The 21,812-nt window shown below is 43.8% G+C and overlaps 1 protein-coding gene across 1 annotated transcript in view; it reads left to right on the plus strand.

Moving 5' to 3' along the window:
- The window catches only part of FGF9 (fibroblast growth factor 9), a 32,531-nt gene that overhangs the window by 2,466 nt on the left and 8,253 nt on the right, over nt 1-21,812 (plus strand). Inside the window, exon 2 of the mRNA XM_004774339.3 lies at nt 7,432-7,535. Within this exon, the coding sequence (XP_004774396.1) occupies nt 7,432-7,535 (104 nt within the window). The remainder of the gene's footprint in view (nt 1-7,431; nt 7,536-21,812) is intronic.

A 21,812-nucleotide genomic window follows, 5' to 3' on the forward strand; every position in this document is an offset into this window, starting at 1 on the left:
CCCAGGCTGAACCTACTAGTGTAAATTTCTGGCAGTCTCCTCTGCTTAAAAAAAAAAAAAAAAAAAAAAAAAAAGAAAAAGAAAAAAACAGTAAAAGGCAAAGCTGTTAATTTGCTTTGCAATTATTGAGTTGAAATATAACGGCACCTCCCACCTCCCCGAAATAAACTCAGCTCTGGTTGTTGCAAAGCGAAGACTAAACTTTACTAGAAGTGCTGTTCTATCTGGCCGCTTTAAGGGCTGCTACAGTGCCTAACGTTCAGTACCGAACAACAGGCAGTGGGCGGCCGTGGGTGGGACAGCCGAGTGTCTCCGGGCCGCAGCGGGCACCCGCTGGACGTCTGCACCGCTCAGGCGTGGATGGCTAGTGGCGTGGGCTGGCGGCCTAGGTGCGCCTGGCGGCGGGAGCCCCAATCCTCCTGCGCTCCCAGCCGGCAGGTGCGGAGTCGGCAGCCCGGGCCCCTCGACGCACTGGGCGGCCGCCGGGCCAGCTCCGCGCGGTCCTAAACACGCTCCGTTTCCGTCTCCCTTTCTAACCGGCTGGAGTGCGTCCTTCGGTGCTGCAGGGACTCCTTGTGTCCGGGGGCGACGGGCTGGGGCTGACATACTTCTGGCCATGTTTAGGGAATGAGATTTTTTTTTTTTGCCCAAGTTTAGTCCCTTCGCTTCCTCTTTGTGTGTGAGCGTGGGTCCGGCGGGACTGACAGCCGCCGCCCCGGGCAGCGCGGTTGTTTGTGGTGTGGGAACCGCCGGAGGCGCGCTCAGCGGCGGGAGAGTTGGTGGCGGGGACGGAGGACAGGCTGGAGGTCGTACCCCTGACCTCCCCAATGCTATCTCGGACCCATCTCCCTCTTCTGAAGCACGCAGCCAGGTCTCGGAGAGTCGATGGCTCCGCTGTGCCCGGGAGGTGGGTCGGGGGCCCCCGCCGACAAGGCCGGAGCCACAGGGGAAGGGGGGGGGGACAAAGGGCCGCGGAGGCGGGCGGAGGGGGCGGTGAGCTATTGTTAACGGCGTTCGGGGAGAAGAGCTCGCGGCCCGTGGGCCTGCGTTTCAGCGCCCGAGCTTGGGCCCTGGCCTCTGGACCAGGGGGTGTGGAGGAGGGAGCGTAGCGGGGTAAACCGCTGCAAGGCCGGGGCAGCTTCATTGTGTGCATTTAGTCGAGCCCTGCCTTGGAGAGAGCGCCTCTGAACCTCGGCGCAGCCCGACTGGGCCCCGGCGTGGAGAGATTATGGGGATGTTCCAGTTGGGGTTCCTACACGTCCCCCGCCCCCCACGGGCTTTTTTTTTTTTTTTTTTTTTTTTTTTTTTTTTTTTTTTTTTTTAATGCAGTCACCTTTAGGGTAAGATGTTTGCTGAATGCAGTCATTAGAAATCCAGTAAGTGCCACAGGGGAGAGTGAGGATTCAAGGGTGGTATTATGGGAACCACGAGGGTGGAGAGAACCCAAGAGGCGAGTTCTGGGGTCAACGAACATGGACTGCTGGTCAGCAGCTGAATAGGGATCATAAAACAAAAACTAGACGTCGTCACCCCCTACCCCACCCCCAATCCTGGAGGTTGGAGAAAGGTGTCGCCAAGGAAGTGACATGTCTACTCCTTAGACTCTCTAGGCGCTGTTGGCTGGGTTGGTAGGGGCATTGAGGATGGGAGGGGAGGAGAGCCCTGGCCCGGGTTGGGGGGGAAGGTCAACGAACAGGCGAGCTCCGGGGTCCGCCGGGAGCTGGCTGCGGGGGGAAGGGTGCGCCTGGCGCTCCGCTGTGCCACTCACCCTCGTTTGGATGGAGCTGAGTGGGTGGCTGTGCGCAGTGGGGGTGGGGAAGGAGGGTGAGGCAGGAGGGTTATTTAAGTCTTTCATCCGGTTGCAGAGAGAAGCGGCCCCCGGGGTGACAGCAGTGCCGCGGTCTCCCGCTGCTACCGCTGCGGCAGGTCCCAATATTAGCAACCTCTGCAGCGAGGTGCGAGTGCTGGGAGCCTCCTACCCCTGCTTTCTCAGCCCCGCCCGGAAGGAGGGCTGGACTCGTCGGCGCTAGGACCCGGCGGGGAGTGCGAGGGGAGGGCCGGGGAGCCAGCGGGCTCCGGGTGGGGGCCGAGGGGCTGCGGCAGCTCGCCACACCTGGCGCTCCAGCTAGCTCCCTGCAGCCTCTCCTTCTGCCCTCCTCCCTCCCTTATCTGCAGCCTCCCTCTCTTCATCCCGGCTCCCTTCAGGGGACTTTGTTTCACCTTTTTCTCTTAAGATTCTTTAGAAAAGAGTAGCTGTAGGTAGGGAATGGGGGTAGGTATACACCTTGATTAAAATAGAAGGTGCATTTCTACGTGCAGTGACCCGGCAGAAGGAAACGTGCTGGAAAATGATTTTTGCCACCCCCATGCAGCCGCAGGTGACTGCAGCTGCTGGCAAGCTTGGCGGTGACACAGCAGCGGCAGTGCAGAGGACATGGGGGCGGGGGAAATATTACTGTTGTCCCAGCAGGAGCTGCGGCAGTGACAACTTAGGTGGGACCTTGAGAGAGCCCTTTGTTTTTTCCTTTGGGGGTGGTGGTGTGGCGTTAAGGTTGAGCATGGAGAAAAGGAACAAGGAATTGTATTTCTGGGTAATAGTCTGGGGGAGTGAGAGGTTTCATTTCATATATATATATAATATATATATATAATATATAAATATATATAATTTTTTTCTCTTTAAAGAGAAATTTGTTAGAAACAAGTGAGCAGAAAATCAATCGAGGAAATGGTAATGCAGAATAATAAAAAAGTGAGCATTAGTCCTGATCCGCTATTTTACTTGGCACAAGGAAACCTGAATGGACTGACCACTTGACTTTGTGGAAAGATGGCTTGCTTCTCTGTTGCTATGCCTTTTGGCCTGGAGTGGTGGCAGCTCTGAAAGGCCAGACTCTTCAGGACCCTAGATAAGTATGACCTGGGGCTTCCTCTTCAATATCTCACTAACGGAAAGACTTCCTATGTAAGGTGTTATTTTCTGGATGGGTTCAGATTCTTGAAAAATTGGAGTTGTAAACTCCCCTTTAGTCAGTCATCTCCTAAGGAAACTCTGAGATCTGCTCAAGTTGCCACAAACTCAGACCTACTCTGTCTCTAGCTTTGAGATGATTGATTTGGCAGCGCTGGTGTGGGATTCTCTGGGTGAGTGGGGAGCTCTGTGGGGGGGGGGTTAATCTATTTTGGAAAGCTTCATGTCATGCCTCTTTCCACAGCTTGCATACATTCTTGTCCTCTAAAGAATGCAGCTCTGTTAAGTGTTGGGGGCTTTTAGGCTAGAGGGTTGTTTAGCATGGGCCAGAGCGGAGCAGCTTCTGCCTGTCCTTCCATTTGCCATGGCTGGCCTTATTATGGAGGCTCACTTGGAGGTGAGGCTCGGTACAGAGGGGCTCTTGGGAGCTGGCCAGCTTTGGGTTAATGGTCCATTTGAACAGAGCTCTGGGCTGATCACTAATACCTAGCAAGTCCGGAGCAAGGATAAAGTCTGGTGTGGTCATTTTCCTAAAGGGGTCCCAGGAACTGTCCTGGCCACTTGTGGACCAGAGATGACCTCAGACCCCATCAGACCCCCTCAAGCCCAGTGAACACATCCTCAAAGGAACTGTTGGTTGCTATGAAAGAGAAGAGGCAAATGCCACTAGCCACTGACCCTGTGCTTCCTCTGTCACTTCGTCACTACGCATGACTATGGCCCTTTTGAACACTTGGTTGTGTCTGCTGGAGAGGAGAGACAGCCCACTATGGCACGCATGTGAGGGTCACAGTTTTAACATTAGGCACAATTCCACCATTCTCTCTCTCCTCTCTTCCAGTCTTCTTTCTTCTTTTCCTTGCTCTTCCCTTCTTAGCCTTCCTCTCCTGTTGCTCATTAAACATTGAAATGTTTCGACACAGATGCCTCCTCCTGGGTTGCTATGGCTCCACCAGGCATCTGTACTGCACATTCACGCAAACAGATAACCTGGGGAGTGGGCTGTACTCAAGTGAGTATGGTTTGAAGCACTTGCTTGGCTCAGGCCCAGAGAGAGGTTGGTTGACTTGGTGGAAGTTATGGAGTTTCTTGTGGGCAAGATGGTACCAGGAATGTTAAGGATTCCAACATGGGCGTTGGGGATCTTGTTGCCAGGCTTTCCAGGTCTTTCTGACCTTACAACATTGGTATTCTCACTGTGTGTGGGGGAATGCTGTGACTCACACATTCAAGTGTTCTGCTTGCCCTTGGATCATTGAGGTGACCTCAGAAAGGCTGGGCTGTTCTTTTGAGGTCTCTGTTTTCCAAGGAGCTACAGAGATATGGATGGTGGTGTGAGATGATGAAATCTTTTCCACCTGGGGTCACAACATAGGTAGTTCCTTTTCATAGGGAGAGCCCCTCAGAAACTTGTTTCACTTTCAGGAGGCCCCCTCTGACTCCTCTTTCTAAGCTTATGTGACTGTACCCTAAGCATCTCCTCTCACTGCCTTTATTACATTGTTTTATTTATCTATTTGTCTTTCCTTCCACTAGATGGTAAGTGCTTTGAGGATATAGGGCTTTAGCTATACCTTATTCATCTTTGTATATTTAATAAATGGCATGTTTCTTGGCTTATAATGGTCACTCAATAATAGTTTGTTGTTCAAATAAGTCAGTGCATATGAATTAACAGCTATCTTGTTGTTGCCAGAAAAAGAAACAAGACAGGTATTTAATACTTTCATTTCTGAAATATATAATAATAATTTCAATACTTAGGTGTTAACTCTGTGCACATAAACTAATTGTGTAAATAGTCCACATACATAACAGATGCCCACCTTCCCAAACTCGGTATGATGAGAGAGCACAGTCCCAGGAACGTACCTGCTCTTCATTTTCTCTGCTATCTCTAGTCCTGCTCACTGGGTCTGTGAGTCTGATCTGGGTAACATCTAGTCACTAGTAAAGGAATGAACATATAAACATGGTACAGAAATCACAGACACAGTGAAAAAAGGTAAAAACATGATAAAAGTACATAATCAGTAAGGATCCAGGCTTTGGTGTCTCATTGCTTGGGGGCAAGTTGTTTAACATTTTAAAACCTCAATGTCCCCATTTGTGAGCTGGAGATGGACGTATTGTAATGCTCAGAGTTGTTCTGAGGATTGAGTGGCACAGACTATGCTCAAGAGTTCAAGCTATTAGGATTGTCATTGTTGTGGTTTATTGATAGTCTTCTTGCTGTTCTGAAGACAAGCTAGTCAGATGGTTTTGTAGGATCACAGGTCCCTGTTGTTTTGGGGCCTGATGGGCGATGATGATGAATATTCATGATTAGTTCTTCAAGCTGCCTTCTGGTTAGGGAAAAACCAAGAGGTCATCAAAGACCGTCCAGAGATGCAAGTGTCTTTTAGTTCTGTGATTAAACTCTTCCCCCTTGATATGGGATATTAAAATGGTCAGACCTCAGTAGGGGCAAAATATGTCCTGTCATTCATTTTAGAAGGAAAATTGGACATTGATGAATTCCTTACACTGATTTCAGGATCACTATGACCTATATTGTGGTGTAAACACACCACAGGTAGCTAAGAAGAGGTTCATATGCATATGGCTCCTAATGGTAATAAAATGCCACAATGTAAGTTATTTTTTAATCATAAGAATTGGAAATAGTACAGTGAAATGAAATAATTGCACCAGTAAGGGAGGGCATCTCATGTGAAATGAATCTTATTGAGATATCTTCTTATCTATCTTCCCATTTGCTTTGTGAGGTAGGGAAGGCTAGTAATAAACTAGCTGCTTTTATTTTTATTTTTTTAATTTTTACTTTTTAAAAAGATTTTATTTATTTAGTTAGAGAGGGAGGGTGTGCATGTACAAGAGAGCATGAACAGAAGAGAGGGGCAGAGGGAGAGGGAGAAGCAGACTCCCCACTGAGCTGGGAGCCTAACCTGGGGCTGGATCCCAGGACCCTGGGATCATGACCCAAGCCAAAGGCAGATGCTGAACCAACTGAGACCCCAGGTGCCCCAAACTAGCTGCTTTTAGATGCATCTTCCAATACAGAGTCACAGATTATCAGATCCAAAATGCAGTTTGTAATTTCTCTGTATTTTTTTTCCATGCGCTATTTCCCATTTTATGAAAATAGTTTCACATGTGAATATATGTGATATTCTATAATATGTAAACACAAGATATTTGTTACATTTTGTGCTTACCAAAGAATTAAGAATATCCCTTTACAAGAAATCTCTCTTCTTTTTTTACGTCACCTTGAAACCCTTTGCTTCATCAGATTTATGTAGTGCATGTCTTCTTTCGATTGCCACAGAGTATTTTGTGAAAGTTGCAAAATTAATTGTTTAAAAATCCGTGTAAGTGCTTTTTTATTAGTCACATGAGACTGCCTATAGCATACTGTTATCCTTAGTTTCTTTTTCTTTCTAAACTCTTAAATATAAGTGCATTTTTCAATATTTGAAAGTATTTTTAAAACAAGAAGTTAGTATTTGGTACATGTTAACTCAAGGTCTACATAAAGTGTAGCACTTTACAACAAACTTGAGCAAATGGCTAAGCACAAGTAATGCTAGCATCGTCCCAAATATACAGTGGGGTAATCATCTTAAAATGACACTATGGTTAGGGAAATTTAAACTGCTGTTATATGGCCATAAAATTCTGGATTTATACCCAGCTTAGGTGCTATTATTCTTAGTGGGGTAAGCAAGGGGAAAGAAGAGGGGGAAAAAGAAGATCATTGCGTTAGTTTGATTTTAAGATATAGTCTTCCATGCCTATTTTAAATCAAGAGCACTTTTGGTATCAATATTCCCCCCCCCCCCCAAATATTATGTTATCTTAATTGCTTAACGAGCTCTTTGAGGCTTAGATAAATACAGCAAAAATCAATACTTTGTTCAAGCAGAAATATTTGGGATGTGTGTAGGCTATTTTCATTTTCCAGATGGAGCTTAATAAAGTTATCATATAACTTTATTTTTCCATATAAACCAATCAGGTCTTTGGTTAACACCTGGCAATCTTGTTTTAAGGGACAGAAGACCATTCTCTCATTAGAATATTTTCCAATATATGCCCATACACAAATACTTGTTTTTTTTCTTAAGTTGTACTCTTATTAGGTTAATTAGAAATGCATTTTGGTTTATCTGTCATATTGCTTCTTAGGGTATCTGTAAATCCTAGCTTTTTCATTTTTAAAATGTTTTGTTATATGTTGTGTTGGTAAATACTTTTGTATCATTATTATAGAGTTTAGCTGCAAAATCAGTTCTTTTAGGAAGTAGTTTTAAGAGGAGACACTTCTTTAATGAGTGTGAGATTATCCAAGTTGGGAACTGGGCTCAGTGTCCTCTCAAAAAGTCCTAGGGATGCTGAGACTAAGGAATTGCTCTGCGCTCTGACCTGTCTTTTGCCCTCTGCCATTTGTCTCACAGGCATTCTGGAATTTATCAGTATAGCAGTGGGCCTGGTCAGCATTCGAGGCGTGGACAGTGGACTCTACCTCGGGATGAATGAGAAGGGGGAGCTATATGGATCAGTAAGTACTGGGAGAGTCTTTGCCAATCTTTAGCCTCACATTTGATTTGAACTGCATTTTCTCTAGATTATAAATATCTAGAAATGAAACTGAGTCTGTTTGGAGAGAGTGTAAGTTTTTGCTTTTTGAGAAAAACCATTTTGTTTTTATTTATAGATATCAGCCCTGGATCTTCACTAGATCAGAGTTTCTGAGAAAATGCTTTATTTATGTGCCAAGCAATTTTCATTATCAAGTAAATAAAAAACTCACAAGTGTGAAAAATTCCATCTTCTTGTATTGAATGGAAGTTATTTTTGAAATGAATTGAAATTATCTTCTAAGCTTTGTAAAGCAGTGTAATTAAAACTAGAAATAGACCACCGTGCAGTGAGTATAAACCCTTTCTCTGAGCTACATAAGACTTTCATTATGTAGAGAGAAGAGGGAGATGGAAATTATTGTCAGATATTCTTGTATGTGAATAAGAATATAAAAATATTATAATTATTTGCAAGTATTGTGTCTTTCTCTCTTTTTCTTTTGCGTGTCTCACTTCCCATCTCTATTGGGTTGTAAGCAACTTGAAGGAGGCAGTGAAGAAGTGTTTATTATAGCCTACCAGGTGCCAGGTGCTTTTCCATGTGCTCAGGGACAGCAGTGAATGAGACAGAGTTCCTTTTTTTGCTTTGAGAGAAGGGAACTGACTTTACATCTTTGTTATCTCTACTTGTGCTGAGTTTCTAAAACACAGTGCATGTTCGACAGTAGGAACTTGATACATTTTTGCTAAATGTATGCCTGTGAATCATAGATTATTAGTTACTATAGACTAACTTGAGTTTTCAACAAAAGACTCGTAGTGAAATCAAACTTTAGTTTTTCCTTGCTAATAATTGGTAGCCAAATGAGAATTTAATCCATGTTCTCTCTACATAGGAGAACTTTGATAGAATCTATAAAAAATTGAAAATTAAAAGAAAACCCAGACTTGGAGACAGAAATAAAGGGCATTTCCATATATAGTTAGGAGAAACATTTTCTAGATCTACTCCTTTGCTATCCACATGTTAGTAAATATATATATGTGTGTACACACACACACACATGCAAGAGTTGGAACAGTATAAAATTTTTACTCAAACACTCCAGATGACAAAAAATGGCCTATGTAATTTGAATATAAAACACACCATTTTTAATGGTGTGAGAATGGTTTTTCTGCCTTGGTAAAATTTGAATCTAGATTGGTTGATTTGTTAGTCTTTTTAGAAAAAGTCCTTCATTGAGATAATAGATTATTTTAAAATATGTTTTCAAGTGTAAGATTTGGTTTAGCATTTTAAACACAGTTTGTGGTTTATAAAAGTTATTTACTGCCTAAATTATCTTTGCTAGCACTTTTAAGTGCAAAGATAGAAGCTATATTATTATTATTATTATTATTATTATTATTATTAAAGAGGGAGGAGGAAGAGGTAGAGGTAGAGGGAGAGATCTTAAGCAGGCTCTACACCTAGCACGGAGCCCAACCTCACGATCCTGAGATTATGACCTGAGCTGAAATCATGAGTCAGATGCTTAACTGACTGAGCCCCCTAGGTGCCCTGGCTTTCACACTTTTAAAACATTAAATGATGTTCTCCTTTTGTCACCCCCTCAATTTTTTTCAGTTTTAGGTATATGGAGATTTAATTTATGGATTAAATTAAGTTGGTCACAGTTGAACTTGATAAACTGCTTCTTGTTTGTAGGGTACAATCCAACCTTTAGTGGGTGGAAAGTTCCATGGTTTCTCATCATGGTCTCCAGACTCTTTTGATCACATGCCACCACCAAAACAATTTTCTCATCATGGTCTCCAGACTTTTTTGATCACATGCCACCACCAAAACAATTTTTTTTGAGTATGAATCGCAACACTTTATATTAAATTACTTAAAGATTCTACATATAAAATATAGTTCATAGAAATTATTTTACTTTATAAAACTCATATTAAGGTAAACATTTTAAAAGGTGACAAACGAGCAAACACAGAGGCCATTTTTATTCCCCACCCCATGGGCCACCTTGTATGTCCCTGCAGAGTACCCTCCCCCCAGAGAGAGAGGACCAGTCTTTCAGATGAAATCGCCAACATGACAGCCTCCCGCAGTTTATTGGTTGACAAGGAGAGCAGTGGAACACAGTGGCATCTCTGTTTGTTGTCTAGCCGAGCCTCATCTCCCTGTCTGGACTCTTCCCATGGCTTCTTGCTCATCTCTTCTCTCCTCTGGCTGCCCTCCTGCCTTTGTGTGCCCATGTCTGCAGCATAGGCTGAGAATAGAGCGCAGGCTCTAGAAGGTAACCTGAATTGTAGATCCAATGAATATCAGTGAGGGTACTGCCTGAAGTGATGGCCAGGTGGCAAAGAGTTGGGAGAACATCTTGGCATGTTTTCTGGGAATCCCAACTGCCTCATGTAGAGCTTTTTGAGCACACACAAAGTATGTGGCTGGAAGGACGTGTCCCTCCTCCACTGCTACATGGCCGCAAACCCACATGGCTCGCTGATGACCCGATCATGGAAGCCTAGCTAGGCAAAGAGACGAGTCTAAGAAAAGTCCTCCGTTTCTTCCTGTGCTTGAGAAATGCACAGTTTCTCATGTAAAGAGTATATTCAGGCTTGGAAACTGCTCGGAGTAAAGAGGGCTTTTGCAAATTGTGATTTCCTTTGTGGAAGAGTTATCTCTGCATATGGCTTCTCTGTGTCCAGCTTCTCCCTTCTCCTGTCCATTCTCCACACTCACGGGAGAATTACCTTTCCAAACTCACATATGAGTGTCACTTCTCAGTGCAGATCCCTTCAAGTGCTCGCCTCTGAGGGCAAATGCCTGAGTACTTAACTTAGCATTCAGTACTTTTCACCAGCCACTTTGCCTGCTTCTGCACGTGGTAGGTGCTCAATAAACACTTGCTGGATTAAAATGAGCTAAGCATTGTGACTTTTTCTGATGCTTCATGAAACACATGGATGTGGACCTCACTGGGTCAGCTTGTGTCTTCAGGGGTACTGAGAACTCCGCTGGAAGGGAGAATCTGCCTCTTCCATTCCCATGCTGAGTTGGACTGTGATTATGCCATTCATGGTGTGTCCCACCCAAGGGGGCTAGGGCTGGGTCTGGGGCTGGAAAGAGATAGTGTAGGGGCAAATGCATGACTACAGGTCAGGAGACTTGAGCTCTTGCTCTGTCTCTGCCACTAGTGAGGTGCTGGGCCCTGATTCTCCTCATCTTTGAGATGAATAGCTTGACTTCAAGGTCTGGAGTGTCTTTTCCTACTCTGGATCTCAGGAATTCATGCTTTGGATTTTTTAGGCTTTCCTCCTGAGTCTTCTCTGCCTCATGCATGATATTCTCTATGTACACAAAATGTTTACGGAGGAAGATCTGTTTGATTCTTGTGTACAGAGCTGGGAAGAAAGCTTTCTGGGCAGCCAGATGGTTTTCCTTTTGCATGTACCTAAGGCAGGAAAGGGGAATGAAGGTGAGATCTGTGCTCCCTTATGGCTAAAAATCACATTTTCCATCTGGTTTGTGGTTATCGTATTTGGTGTGGCAGTGGACATGAGGAGTGACCCAAATATTATATTTTCAATGTGATGAGACTGGGAGGAGGAAAGAAAAGAAACAGGCGATGATTCTGTTATTAATTACAGTTGACCCTCGAACAACATGTATTTGAATTGTGTGGGCCCACTTCCAGGCAGGGTTTTTTTTTTTTTTCCCAATAAATACAGTACAGTATTGTAAGTGTATTTTCTCTACCTTGTGATTTTCTTAACATTGTTTTTTCTCTAGCTAGCTTTATTGTTAAGACTATAGTATGTAACCCATATAGCATACAAAATATGTGTTAATCATTTATGTTGTTGGGAAAGTTCCTTGGTAACAGTAGGCTATTAATAGCTCAGTTTGGGGGCAGTCCACATTCAGTGCAATGTGAAGTGTACAACACTACAGAAGCACACAAATATCTTGGGGTCCAAAACTGTGTTTAAATAACTGCTCGAGGAAATTGGGTGGTAATATTTAAGCTGGATCTTGAGGGATGAATAGGAGTCTCAGAAAAGGTAGGGCATATGGTCAGTGTTTGCTGAGCCAGCTCTCCGGCCTGTCACGACCCGCTTGGATGCAGAGCCTTGCTGTATCTGGGCACTGTGTGTTGATAGCACTACCTAGGATGTGGTTGCCTACTGTGGTTTTACAGTGTCCTCTTCTTCCTTATTTAAAGACCCAGGCTTTGTAGACGGCAGAGTGTGACTCATGCCTGGTTCTCGCAGCCCTCAGACTAGTGCTTTGGAACCTGACCATCATTCTGGTGGAGATGCTTATAAAACATGTGTTTCCTAGTAGATTTGGTTATTATGTTTCCAGAGGCACAACTGGGCCCTGGTTTATATGAATCCATGTAATAACAAGGTGTGATGGATTTTTGACCGTGTTACCTATGCACAGATTTTTGAGTGTGCAAGGGGTCAGTGCCCCTAACCCCTGCGCTGTTCAAGGGTCAACTGTACACTAAAAATTGTAGCTTAAAGAATTTTTATCTATGAAGTTGCGTAAAGCTCAGTAAACTAAAGTGGAGAAGTTTCTAAATGTTGGGGAAACCTTGAGAAAAACTTATCTTATTATGAAAGAAGGTAAATAGGAGATCTGGGGAAATAGCAGATTTCCCCTCAAAAGGTAAAGCAAAATAGAGCAAATATTAATTTAAAATGTATTCTGGGATAAATTTTCTCTTTTCATGTACATAATTTTTTGTTTACAAGTTTATGTTAGGAATGTATCTAAAAGGCCAGAGGTGAATGGGGTCATATTTCTTCAGAAAAATGCATGGAATTCTTGTACCCTGTTAGAATGTGGCAATAGGAAAAACATTATTGCTAACGCGTATCATGATACGGTTGAAGGACAACCTGAAAAATTCTGGCTCTGGTGGGGTTTAGTTCTCACACTAATGTGTTAATTTACCCATGCATCAATTCCTTCATTTGCTCATTCATTCACAAACATTTATACCCACTATGTACCATGCATCAATTCCTTCATTTGCTCATTCATTCACAAACATTTATACCCACTATGTACCTAGCGCTGTGCTGAGTGCTTAACAGTGCAACAAAGATCTCAAAATTTGGTAGGAGAAATATTTTTATAAATAATTCAGTGCAATGTGAAGTGTACAACACTACAGAAGCACACAAATATCTTGGGGTCCAAAACTGTGTTTAAATAACTGCTCGAGGAAATTGGGTGGTAATATTTAAGCTGGATCTTGAGGGATGAATAGGAGTCTCAGAAAAGGTAGGGCAGACAAGTTCAGGCTCATGAGCTTTCAAATGTAAAGTTCAGGCTCATGAGCTTTCAAATGAGTCATAGAGAGGGTATTAGACTGCACGCACACACACACACATACTTGGCCAGAATATTAGAGTATTAGTATACCTTTGTCACTTTTGTTCTTATCAAGGAGATTGGAAGTAAGGCTTGGATAGTTACTTTTAGCTTCTTCATCTAACTTATCTGAATGTTACCAAGATATTGTGTTTATTTTTTTAAAAAAGATTTTATTTATTTGTCAGAGAGAGAGAGCATACAAGCAGGGGGAGCAGCAGGCAGATGGAGAAGCAGGCTCCCCACTGAGCAGGGAGCATGATGCGGGACTCAACCCCAGGACCCTGGGATCTTGACCTGAGCTGAAGGCAGACACTTAACCAACTGAGCCACCCAGGTGCTCCTGGTATCAAGATACATTAAAGAATCAAGAGTAATTAACTATAATAAATATCTCTTTAAAAAAGAGTGCCATGAAAACAATTAATCTCCTTCAAGAAGCTTGCCATTTAGTGAAAGCTATTTTACCTTTTCATTAAAAGAAGGTAGCACAATCATTAAAATCATAATGATACAGGAAAGCAGAGCATAGAATCTATAAAAGTGATACAAAAAAATGACATGCAGATTTCAGGTTTGTATCCCTTTTATAGCAGTTACTTTTTTTCTGTTTAGAATTTTAATTCCCGTTGGTCTTTTCCACTAGATTAAATTTCTAGGCATCAGATTCTCTGTCTTTATAATCTTTCTGTTTTTTAAAGGCCCAGCAGTACATGTTCTGTGCAGTTGGCATATGGTCAGTGTTTGCTGAGCCAGCTCTCCGGCCTGTCACGACCCGCTTGGATGCAGAGCCTTGCTGTATCTGGGCACTGTGTGTTGATAGCACTACCTAGGATGTGGTTGCCTACTGTGGTTTTACAGTGTCCTCTTCTTCCTTATTTAAAGACCCAGGCTTTGTAGACGGCAGAGTGTGACTCATGCCTGGTTCTCGCAGCCCTCAGACTAGTGCTTTGGAACCTGACCATCATTCTGGTGGAGATGCTTATAAAACATGTGTTTCCTAGTAGATTTGGTTATTATGTTTCCAGAGGCACAACTGGGCCCTGGTTTATATGAATCCATGTAATAACAAGGTGTGATGGATTTTTGACCGTGTTACCTATGCACATCAACTTTTAAAAAAAAATACAGTGGTCTCAGCGGTTGTCTCTACTGGGTTAGAGGTATGCGAGTCAAAGAATTTCCCTTGCAAGGTGTCTCCATGGTGTGGGGTAGAGATGGGGAGATACCTGTCACAGAGTAAAGCAATGTATCAGTCTCTTTAAGAGAAACAATAAAGGATCTCAGATCCTTAGAAACTCATACTGATTTAAATGATTGTGACTATGTCATTTGAATAGGAACTGACACGAACTTCTTATACTTCTTTAGCAACTCCAATTCAAAACATATTACTGTTCAAATTTGCACTAAACTCTAAGACCAATAGAATCCAGATTGGCGCAATTGATTTAGTATGACAGAAGATGTTATCCGTCTGAGGCTAAGACACTGCTTCACTGTCAGTGTGGCCCTGAAGCTTTTTTGAGCAGAGCCCACCTATTCCTTGGAGCACCTCGGGAGGATAGTTATCCCCCTACCCCCACCCCCAACCCCCAGCCCAGCCTTCCTATTCTAATTCTTGGGAGACTAGATGATGGGCTAGGTATGTCTTTTTCTTTTCCTATTAACCCTGATGGTGAAAGTAGCACAGGACAGTACTACTTAGTACAGTTGCATTCTTGGGCACCAGTGTCTGGTTACAGGTGGTCATCTGGAGTGTCCAGAACAGCCTTAAAACAGTCCCTTTACTTTCTAAGGAGGTGGAATGACCAAGTGAAAACATTTATATAGAAAACTTGCAGTTCTCCATATTAAAGCCCTATGTTTTCTAGGGTCTGCGGATGCCAGTTTTGAAAATATCCCATCCTAGTAGGTGTGAAGTCCCGCAAGGAGGCTCAGTGGTATGCTGGAGAGACAGCTTGAGGCTGGCAGGGGAGTGGAGGCCTTCTTGTCTCCATTGGGCATTCTGCATTGGCACTTGTGAGAGCTTTTGAGCAAGCACGATAAACTAGTGTGTTTGTGGAATGGAATACTTGTACCACATGGCAAGACACCGCTAGACTTAGCAATTTGTCACTGGGGTTTGTCAGTTTCAGATTACTTTGGTGGTAGATGTTTAGGCATGTCCTGTAGATAGTCTCCAAAGCATGTAATTCATATAAAGGAAATGAAAAGGGACGTTTGTTTATGATCCACTGGATAGCAGCATGTTGTGGAAATAGGTGGTTTTAAACTGATGTTTTGGGAAATAGAGCATCGTCTTCTACTGCATATGTACATTGCCAATTTTCAAAGGATCAAGTAATAATTCTTCAGTGATAAAGAGGGCAGCACCTCAGAGGAACGTCTTCTATCTTATTTGATTTAGTTCATATACTGTCCTTGTTTTAGAGATGGGAGAGTGATGGTTTAGTGGCTTAGTGGCATTTTCAAGGTCACCTAGTGTGATTTGAATGTAGTTGAATTTGTGATTTGAGCATAGGTGAATGAATAAACTTTGTCTGATGTATATGCATAAGAGTTGCCATCCAGTATTGTGAATATAAAGTAATTTTACCAGAATTAACCATGTGTCAGAGAAGGATTTAGTATTTCCTTTACAGATAAGATTTTTGGAACTTTCCCCCCGCTTTCTAATAGCCTGGTTTTTATTTTGTGGTTGTCTTGTTTCCTTAGCATCTGTACCAATGGCCATAAGTTTATGGAAAAATCATCTTTTAACAAATATGTCTATTTGTTTATTTAATTTTAGGTAAGTATAAGTTTAATTTTAGTTGTTTTGTGGATTAGCTTTACTGATTTATTGAGACATGTTTAAGACATCCCACCTCAGTAATGATCAAAGTCACAGAACACAGGTCTGGAGACTTTAAAGGCCTTGGAAAGGATTTGGCTTTAATCATTAATAGCTCAGGAGATGGCTCTCCTTTCATCTGGAGGAGGAGGTTCTGGGTACCAGGCAGCATGCTCAGTCATGGTCTTTGTTCAGGCTCGGGAGTCTCAGAGTAGAATCTTCCTCATGACAAGTGTGGACTTCACATAAGATCCCTTCTGTCTTCCTGATCTTGGTTTTACTCTTATTCCCTGCTCTACACTGCTGTCTCAGGGTCTGCTGGAGGACTCTGGCGAAGAAAGCTTCAGAGTGTGACTGTTTCTTGGGGCTGAGCCTCCACTGGCTCTGGTTCTTCTGTGTCCTTGCTGGAATTCCATTTCCTAAAGCGTACCTCTGAGGAGACAGGGATTTGGTTACCTTTGTTTCCTATGGAACTGTCAGTACTTAAAACAGTGCTGTGCATGCAGTTGGCACTTACTACATGTTGAAAGTATGAATATATTGTCAGTAGGATCCCAGATCACCTGTTTCTTTCTCTCTCCATCTTTCTTTCTCTCTCTCCCTCTTTCCTCTCTCTCCCTCTTCTTCCCTTCCTTCTTTCCTTCCTTCCTTCCTTCCTTCCTTCCTTCCTTCCTTCCTTCCTTCCTTCCTTCCTTCTTTTCCTGAGGATCCTGGCTCCTAAGCACCTAATTTCTGAAGATTAGAGGGCAGACTAGAATGGTTCCTGATCATTTTGTGTGTAAGTTTCCCTTTTTGATAGAAAGTGTTAGGGAGTCACACAGGATGGTAATTGTGCTTGTGCCTTTTTTTTTTTTTTAATATTTTATTTATTTATTTGTCAAAGTATGAGAGAGAAGAAGCAGGGGGAGCAGCAGAGAGAGATGGAGAACCAGGCTCTCCACTGAGCAAAGAGCCAGTTGCGGGACTTGATACCAGAACCCTGAGCTGAAGGCAGACACTTAGCCAAAGGAGCCACCCAGGAATACCCCCCAACCAATTTTTTTTAAAATAAATTTATTTATTAGAGAGTGGGGGCCACATGAGGTGGTGGGTGGTAGTGGCAGAAAGAGAGGGAGAGAGAGAGAGATAATCTCAAGCAGACTCCTCACTGAGCATGGAGCCCTAGGTGGGGCTTGATCTCATAATGCTGAGATCAAGACCTGAGCTGAAATCAGGAGTCAGAGGGCTTAACCAACTGAGCCACCCAGGGGCCCCTATGCTTGTGTCTTTTGATTGAAAAAAAAAAAAATACATTATGACAAAACATAGATGAATTCATTAACATTGAAAAACACATTTGTTACAGAGCAGTTCATATATACATTTGAAAAGAACAGCATATCTGTGCAATGGATATCTCACTTAAGTAGTTGACTGGCAATCCTGACTAATGGTTTTTTTTGTCCTGAGCCTCCCTGCACACATGAAATGTTACATGTTTAATTTGTAAACTGGGCGGCATGAGGACCACCAAGAGAAAATAAACACTGGGGACACAGGCACGAGCTGACCGCCTCCAGGCACCCCCTGCTTCTTCCATGCCTCCCTTAGCTGCTACTTTCCCTCCCCGCCTCCTCCATCTCGCCTCTCTAGCATCGCCTCTCGCGTCAGAATGGATTGTTGGTCACACAGAACCTGAGCTCCTCCTCACTGGAGCCTGTTGCACAGACAGGTTCTGAATTGTAGAGCCTCCTGCTTCTCTTTTAAGTGTATCAGTCTCCTCTGATTCCTTGAATTAGTGATGCCAGATAGGCTGATCAGAATTGGGTCAGTCTCACTCATTCATATGTTCACTCCCACATTTGCTCACTCACTCAGACACATAATCACACCCTCACTTGCTCATACCCTCACACCTTCACTCACTCACATCCTCACTCACTTACACACTCAGACCCTCACACCTTTACCAGCTCATGCCTTCACTCATTCACACACTCGCTCAGTTTGCTCACATCTTCACTCATGCTCCCACTCACTTGCTTGCACCCTCACTCACACACTCACTCATATCCTCACTTATAGACTCACTCCCTCACACCTTCTCTGGCTCATGCCTTCGCTGGCCCATGCCTTCACTCACACACTCACTTTACTTGCTTACATCCTCACTTGCTCACATACTCAGTCACTTGCTCACACCTGTACTCACTCATCCTCACCCACTTGCCTATACAGTCACTTACACACTCACTCACACTTTCACTCTGCCACACCTTCACTATCTCACATCTTCAATCACACACACACACACCCTCACTCAGACTCACTTGTTCACACACTCACTTGCTCGCAACTTCCTTTGCTCAAATCTTCACTCGCTTACACCCTTGCTCACATACTCACTCACATCTCCACTCACTTGCTCACACCTGTGCTCACTCACATCCTTACTGACTTGCCTACACACTTACTGACACACTCACTGACACCCTCACTCTGCCACATCTTTACTGGCTTACACCTTCACTCACACACTCACACATATCCTCACTCAGGCTCAGTTGTTCACACACTCACTTGTTGACACCTTCCTTCACTCAAACCTCACATATACCCTCACTCACATACTTGCTCACATCCTCATTCACATACTCACATACTCACACCCTCAGTCGTTCATACCCTCACTTGTTCGCCACTGACTCACTCTTCCATTTACTCACACATACCCTCACTCACTCACTCACACCCTCACTTACTCCCTTAGTCTTCCGTGCTGGCTTTTGTGGAGCCAACAAACATCACTGGCACCACCCACTGCTAATACATGCTGGTCCTGGAAATTCACTTGCTCCTCATTATTTGCAGATTGTATATTTGCAAATTCGTGTCCTTACAAATCTGCTTGTGACTCTAAGTCATTAGTAGTGGCACTTGCATGGTCATCTACAGACATTCAAGGGAAAGCAGAAGGGAATGGCCTGATCGGCACGTTTCCAGCAGAGGTCTTGCCAGGTGAGGCTCTCTGCTCTCTTTCTTCAGCTCACACTATAAACAAATGTCCTTTGGGGGATCTATTTAGTGCCACGTTTTCCCTTTTTGTGCTTTTTTTTGGTGGTTTTACTGTTTCAAATTCCCCCCGAGGCATAGCGCTGGAGTGCTATCTGGTGTTTCCAAATGCAAGATGGCTGCGATGTGTCTTATGGAGCACACTAGATTAGTGAGAGAGTCTTGTGTGAGCGTGAGCTACAGTGCTGTTGGCTGTGAGTTCACTGTTAATGAATCTACAACATTAACTTAAATCGAAACCCACAAAAAACCAGCTTGATGAAAGTGTTATGACTGACTTGCGTGGAACCTGACCCGGTGTTTCTCTTATGAGCAGTGCATCCATATTCTCGACTTCAGTGTTCATGGTGACTTTAGAGAACAGAACTCTTGCAAATAATGAGATCAACTCTACATACAAATGCAGATGACGCCTCCTCTTCCCAGCTTAGAACTGGTCCAAGAACTTGCAATTTTGTTGGGGGTGGCAAATATACAAACCAAGAATTATAATTTAGTATGATAGAATTATGTACAAAAAGGGTTCCGAGAAGTTAGAGGAGAGAGCTTAATTCCAGGGCAGGAGAGAACTCCAGGATTTTTCACAGAGGAGATGGAGAAAAATAGGCAGGTGTCTTGAGAGGAAGGCTTGCGTGAAGGCAGCTTTGCACCTGGGCTCAGAAACATGGTGGCTGCTGGATATATCCTGATTTGTTATCTTTAATTCTGGTCCTCCTGCCGTGGTTGGTCCTGTCTCTGCTTCTGTTTCTCCCACCTGCTGCCAGAGGCTTCACTGCTGACATTGGAAGGTCTTTTCCGGTCACTGTCTTCAGCCATGGCATGGGAGGTGCCCTTGAGCCCCACAAAGAAAGCTGGCTCCCCTGGAGGCAAGGAGGAGCCGGTACCCTAAAGGCAGCTACAGTGGTGGCCCGGCCACCTCCTCCCTCTTGCCCGCCCCCCCCCCCCCCCCCGGCTGGGGACTGACGTGTACTTATGCAGAGACATCATTTCTCAGTCTGTTGACCCGTACACCTCCGCAGCATCCAAACAGGGGGCCGAGAAAAATGTCTGCTTTCCTGACACCCCCGCTGCCGAGGCCTCCCCCTCAGGATTAAAAGGTTATGGCGTTCAGTGGGAGAGACATATACAGAGCTGTCTTTGTCCTCTTCATAAATGCTTAAAATCCTGACATGAGTTGATCCCCACTTTTCTTACTCCTTTTTTGGTGTGTACTGGAATTCATGGAAATCTCCATCATTTGCTTTTTCCCTTGTAATGAAGCTCTCAAAGCTCAATGCAGTATTCCAAGAACAGACTTGCCAAGGTCATACCAAAGGCATCCCTTTCCCTGGGGTGCATGATGTGATTGCTTTGCATTGAATGATTTTTACCCGTTTAGCTGCCATGTGGCATTGTATGTTCTCGACGTAATTCTGTCCACACTTGGCCCTAGGTTTCATCCCTCCATCCTTTCCCCACACGAACTGCTGTGTTCGATATAGCTTTTCTCTTGGCTGTGTCAATGTGGCCTGTATTCTTTTTCATGATCTTTTAAGTTGATTTTCAGTTTGCAGTGTTTTGGTGAAATATTGAAGCCTATACTTGCACTTGGAAAGGTTTGAAGCTGGAGGCAAAGCACAGAGTAGTGGAAACCCAAGGATCATTTGCATCCCAGCTCTGGCTCACTGGCTGTGCGACCTTGGGCAGGCTACTCAGACTTGCTGAGCTGTAATTGTGGAACAGGACTAATGACAGCCACATCACAGCATTGCTGTGCGAGCCGAAGCCCATAAAACAGCCAGTGCACTGCTTGGCTCGCAGTGGCTCGTTAGCACAAGCTTGTCCCCTTAGCATTCCTTATGGATGAGTGTGAGGAACGCTGCCCCTGTGCAGCCTCTCAGACTCCTGACTGGATGTGAGATGCACAGAAAACGTGTTTCTCGCAAGTTTGAATTCTGGAACGAAGATGTATGACGAAGTCTTTGAAAATAGATATAAATCTGCTTCATTCCTGCATCCCTGGAATCATTCGTTGAAGTGTTAACCATAAAGCCTTGCTTATCAAGATTAATTGATTAATCAAGATTAATCAAGATTAATTTTAGATACTTTATTTTTATATGTAGCTCACTGTTACTTTATCCATATAGTTAAAGAAGTTTCTTTCTTTGGGATTTCATTCACTTTTGTATTATTGTAATTCTTCTTCTTTTTTTTTTCCCTATGTTCACATATTAGTGGATTCACCACGCTATCACAGCACCTGAAATGTCTACCACTGGAACTGTTTTTTCAGGATTAAAGCACAGTTTTAAAAAAGGATCTATGTCAGCGTATGAATTTTGTTTTGGAGCAACGGAATTCTAGTTGATGGTATTAGCCCTGATTACTGTTGGAAGTTGGTTGTCCCACTCTAGCCGAGAGAAGGGCCCTGAGAGAGACACAGTCACCTTTGTGTCGCAAAGAGGGAAAGACAGCAACACTGGGTACTTTTTAAGAGAGCAGGGCCATTTATATGTCACAAAGTCAGGGGTGGGAAGAAAAGTTTAATTCTAGAGAAATCTGGGCTGGCATGAGTATGGTTGGAGCTAGGAGCTGGGGACCCAAGAAGTAAGGGCGATGCCAGAGGCACGCTTTATCTCCCTTATGATTTTATTTTACGTAGGGTTTCTCTGTGGGTATTGGGTGGGGATGGGGCAGTAGGGCCCCCCCAGCATTGGCTGGAGGAGGGTGTTGAGAAGTTCAAGAGTTCGGTATTATTTATCTTTGAGGTTGCATTTTGTCTACCCTATGCACATGTCAGCTTTCCCATTGGGTTTGAGTTTGTTTTCTTGCAAGACTTGGTTTTTCCTCCCAAGTAAATTCTCCAGGGGAGAACTTATGATGTAGGGTTTGTGGGTCAGGCAAGCATTCATTAAATGAGCCATGTTTCTGGTGGCCAACATGGCAAAGAGGATAGTGGCAAGCTCCAAAGTGTAAGGACAAAGTAGGCAA

This window comes from Mustela putorius, unplaced genomic scaffold (genome assembly GCF_011764305.1).
Source record: "Mustela putorius furo isolate JIRA1106 unplaced genomic scaffold, ASM1176430v1.1 tig00004035_pilon_pilon_pilon, whole genome shotgun sequence".
NCBI lineage: Eukaryota > Metazoa > Chordata > Mammalia > Carnivora > Mustelidae > Mustela > Mustela putorius.